The sequence below is a fragment of the Triticum urartu genome, chromosome 5A (assembly GCF_056163025.1).
Source record: "Triticum urartu cultivar PI428250 chromosome 5A, HENAU_Tu73, whole genome shotgun sequence".
Lineage (NCBI taxonomy): Eukaryota > Viridiplantae > Streptophyta > Magnoliopsida > Poales > Poaceae > Triticum > Triticum urartu.
The window spans coordinates 515,365,229-515,368,719 of record NC_141877.1 but is presented as its reverse complement, the minus strand read 5'-3'; the positions used below and the strand labels follow the sequence as shown (position 1 = coordinate 515,368,719).

The 3,491-nt window shown below is 54.3% G+C and overlaps 1 protein-coding gene across 1 annotated transcript; it reads left to right on the top strand.

The window, feature by feature from the left end:
• The first annotated feature begins 1,027 nt into the window (after positions 1–1,027).
• Positions 1,028–2,986, top strand: LOC125556439 (PTI1-like tyrosine-protein kinase At3g15890). The gene is made up of 3 exons (XM_048719172.2): positions 1,028–1,352; positions 1,471–1,642; positions 1,757–2,986. The coding sequence occupies exons 1-3, from the start codon at positions 1,276–1,278 to the stop codon at positions 2,666–2,668; spliced, it is 1,161 nt and encodes a 386-aa protein (XP_048575129.1). The 5' UTR covers positions 1,028–1,275; the 3' UTR covers positions 2,669–2,986.
• The last annotated feature ends 505 nt before the right edge of the window (positions 2,987–3,491 follow it).

Below are 3,491 nucleotides of genomic sequence, written 5' to 3'. Positions count from 1 at the left end.
GTCCTTCTGGAGCCAATCCATAGGTATAGGTAAGGGCACAACTCCATGACAAGACATTCAAGAAAGATTGCAGCCCACAGGCGTTGCCGTCGTGGGAACCAGCGAAGGCCGGAAAGGGAATTTCTCCCGGAGATGTGCCGCCACCACATGCCCATACCGGCCAACCACCTACTGCAGCCACCAACCGAGTGAGCCCGCCGTCCCACGCAAAGTGGCAGCACGCCACTGTGGCCCACCAGCAGGCCAGACCTGGCAGAGAATGGATGGATTCACATCAAATCTGGCCCAGATGCTCCACCGCTCGTTGTTGCAGGAATGCCTTGCAACAGTCCCATCACTGCCCTCGCAGCTGACGGTTGCTGCCAAGCACCCGTAGTTACGCCGTCCGGTGAGCCGACGCGATCATCCCCGGGGCTGCCGCCCCGGGCTCCCAAAACCACCACCGGATCTGGCACACGAGTGCCCCACTACCTTCGTAGCAGGGGCCCGCCGTGACCGTGGCCAACGTCTGCAGCTGTGGTAGCGAGGCGAGGTTGGCTTGAATCCTCCTCTGGCGGCTAGGGTTGGATGCCCCGGTGCCGCGAGGGAGCGGTGGCACATGAGCTAGTCTATTGGGGTCGTTTTGCTGATGGACTCGGGATGACTCAGTGTTTATCATTTTCATGTCACCTTTGTAAGTCTTTTTATTTGGCAGCAGGCAATATAGTTTTTTTTAACACAATACAGACGTAGAAGATTATAAATATGACATTGAAACCGGACAATATAGTTATGGCGGTATGCATTCATGGTGCGGAGACCGGGAGGCTTGTCATTCTTTCTCGAATTTTTTCGCAAATGTTAAGAAATATCTTTCGGTATTTTCCATTCGAAACTTGGAACTTATTTTAGTTATTTAGCAACTACTATCATGACTTTGTTCCTTTGACCATCTGGAAGCTACACATTTGCTTCACACTGAGAATTTGAAATTTTGGCGCTTACAAAAGGCCCTTCTGGAGGCAGATGTACAGCAGGCAGCTGGCAAGCGGGGAGTGATGCACAATAGACGAGAGTGAAGTCTCCAAGGAGATAGGCAAACACGAGGAGGACAGTCTTGTACCCGGAGAAACAAACAAGAAGCAAAGCTGCTGCCCTTGGAACATCCCTATCTCAGCCTTGGTTTCTCACCACTGCATCCACCCACCCCCCAGCTCGCCTCCATCTTGCAGGGATTCAGCGCTAGCTCTTCGATCGACGCGCGGTTGTTCCACACGTCGTCCACCGTCTGAGGAAATGATCAACCGGTGCCTCTGCTGCGTCGCCCCCGGCGGCGACTCCGAGCCGGAGGCTGCCCCCAGCCGCCGCCGGAGGTACACATACACATGCTTGCATGCCCGTACGGTTGTTTAGTTCTTGATTCATTTGGTGAGACGGATTTGGCTGAGTTGCATGCGTTTTGGTGTGCGGTGTTGATGTGTTTGGGAGCAGGGATCCGTCGAGGAGGGGGTCCAAGAACAAGAACAGGAGCGTGGAGTTCCCCTGGGAGATGTACACCCTCAAGGAGCTCCTCCAGGCGACCAACAACTTCAACGAGAGCAACAAGCTCGGCGAGGGCGGCTTCGGCACCGTTTACTGGGGCCGCACCTCCAAGGGCGTCGAGGTACGCCGGTAAATTGATTATGTGATCCGTTCTTCGTTGCCGCCGCCGGCCGGCGATCGACCGGCGCGCGGTTGGCCTACAGGTCTCATGGATCGACATCGTACGTTCGTTCAGATTGCGGTGAAGCGGCTGAAGGCGATGACGGCCAAGGCGGAGATGGAGTTCGCCATCGAGGTGGAGATCCTGGGCCGTGTCCGGCACAAGAACCTGCTCAGCCTCCGCGGCTTCTACGCCGGCGGCGACGAGCGGCTCATCGTCTACGACTACATGCCCAACCACAGCCTGCTCACTCATCTCCACCCGCACCGCGGCACCCCGGCCTCCCAGCAGCATCCCCCGCTCGACTGGCCCCGCCGCCTCGCCATCGCGCTCGGCGCCGCCCAGGGCCTCGCGTACCTGCACCACGAGGCCAGCCCGCACATCATCCACCGCGACATCAAGGCCAGCAACGTGCTGCTGGACGCGGACCTCGTGCCCAAGGTGGCCGACTTCGGCTTCGCCAAGCTCATCCCGGAGGGCGTCTCCCACCTCACCACGCGGGTCAAGGGCACGCTCGGGTACCTGGCGCCGGAGTACGCCATGTGGGGGAAGGTCTCCGAGAGCTGCGACGTCTACAGCTTCGGCGTGCTGCTACTGGAGCTCGTCAGCGCGCGCCGCCCGCTGGAGAAGCTGCCGGGCGGCGTCAAGCGCGAGATCGTGCAGTGGGCGGGGCCGCTCGTGGAGCGCCGCAAGTGGGACCGCCTCGCCGATCCCAGGCTCACCGGGCGGTTCGACGCCGTGCAGCTCCGGGCAGTGGTCGAGACGGCCATGCTGTGCTCGCAGAGCAACGCGGAGGGCAGGCCGACCATGGCCGAGGTCGTCGAGATGCTCAAGTTCGGCGGCGAGCGGCGGAACAGGGAGATCGTGCCGGTGGCGGACGCCGCCAGCCAGGACACCACCGTGACCATGGACCGTGAGGACGACGTTACCGGCAGCAGCGAGCCGCTGGACAGGGGCCGCAGCTGGAAGCTGACGACGCTGAGGTGATACGACGATTACCATCTCCCACCATTTCGATCCATGCTTGCGTCACAACATTGCACTGCCTTACGATCCAATGGGATTAAGTTGCAAATTCATGATTAGTGGTTCTACTTAGATCGCATTTTGTTTATTAATGTCAATCAATTCAATTGCATAGCGTATGAAATTGGTGGTGGGTCGTGTTTGGTGATGGATGGAGATCGTACCAAGAGTTGTTAATCCTCGCATTGGCCTGCAAAGTTTTGTTTGTTTCCACAATATATTTCCTTGTTCGATGATATGTGATGTTTTTATTTATTTATTTGCCGGCCCGACCTACGTAGCTTGAAAGGTATACATTGGTTGTGTATACTTGTGATTATAAATAAAGATGTTAGTTCTATGCGTCCAGTCAAACTTGGTTTCCATTCTCTTGCTGAATATTTAAACAACAAGCACAAAGAGAATTGCATGATATTATAACTTTGTGAGTTTATAAGTTGGTCACATATTCGAGTAGTTATCATCAGAGTCAATGAGAGCTTCCATTTCCTATAAAAATAATTGTACTATGAATTCTGATGCGGTAATGTCCAAAAATATGGAGCTTATTATCTTAGGGCATATATATTTGGATGGTTTGACTTAAGAAAAATGGAGGGAGCATGGTCTTAGAATAGGTTATGCTTTGGTGGTATTAACATGAACCCATGGTTGCCGATCTCTGAAAATATGTGATAAATAGTTAAATAACATTTGACGAACAGATGACATTTAATTCAGTAGAGGAAACAATTTTTGCTTGTGCATTAAGGAAGATTGTCAACTAATTAATAGAGGTAGCCAT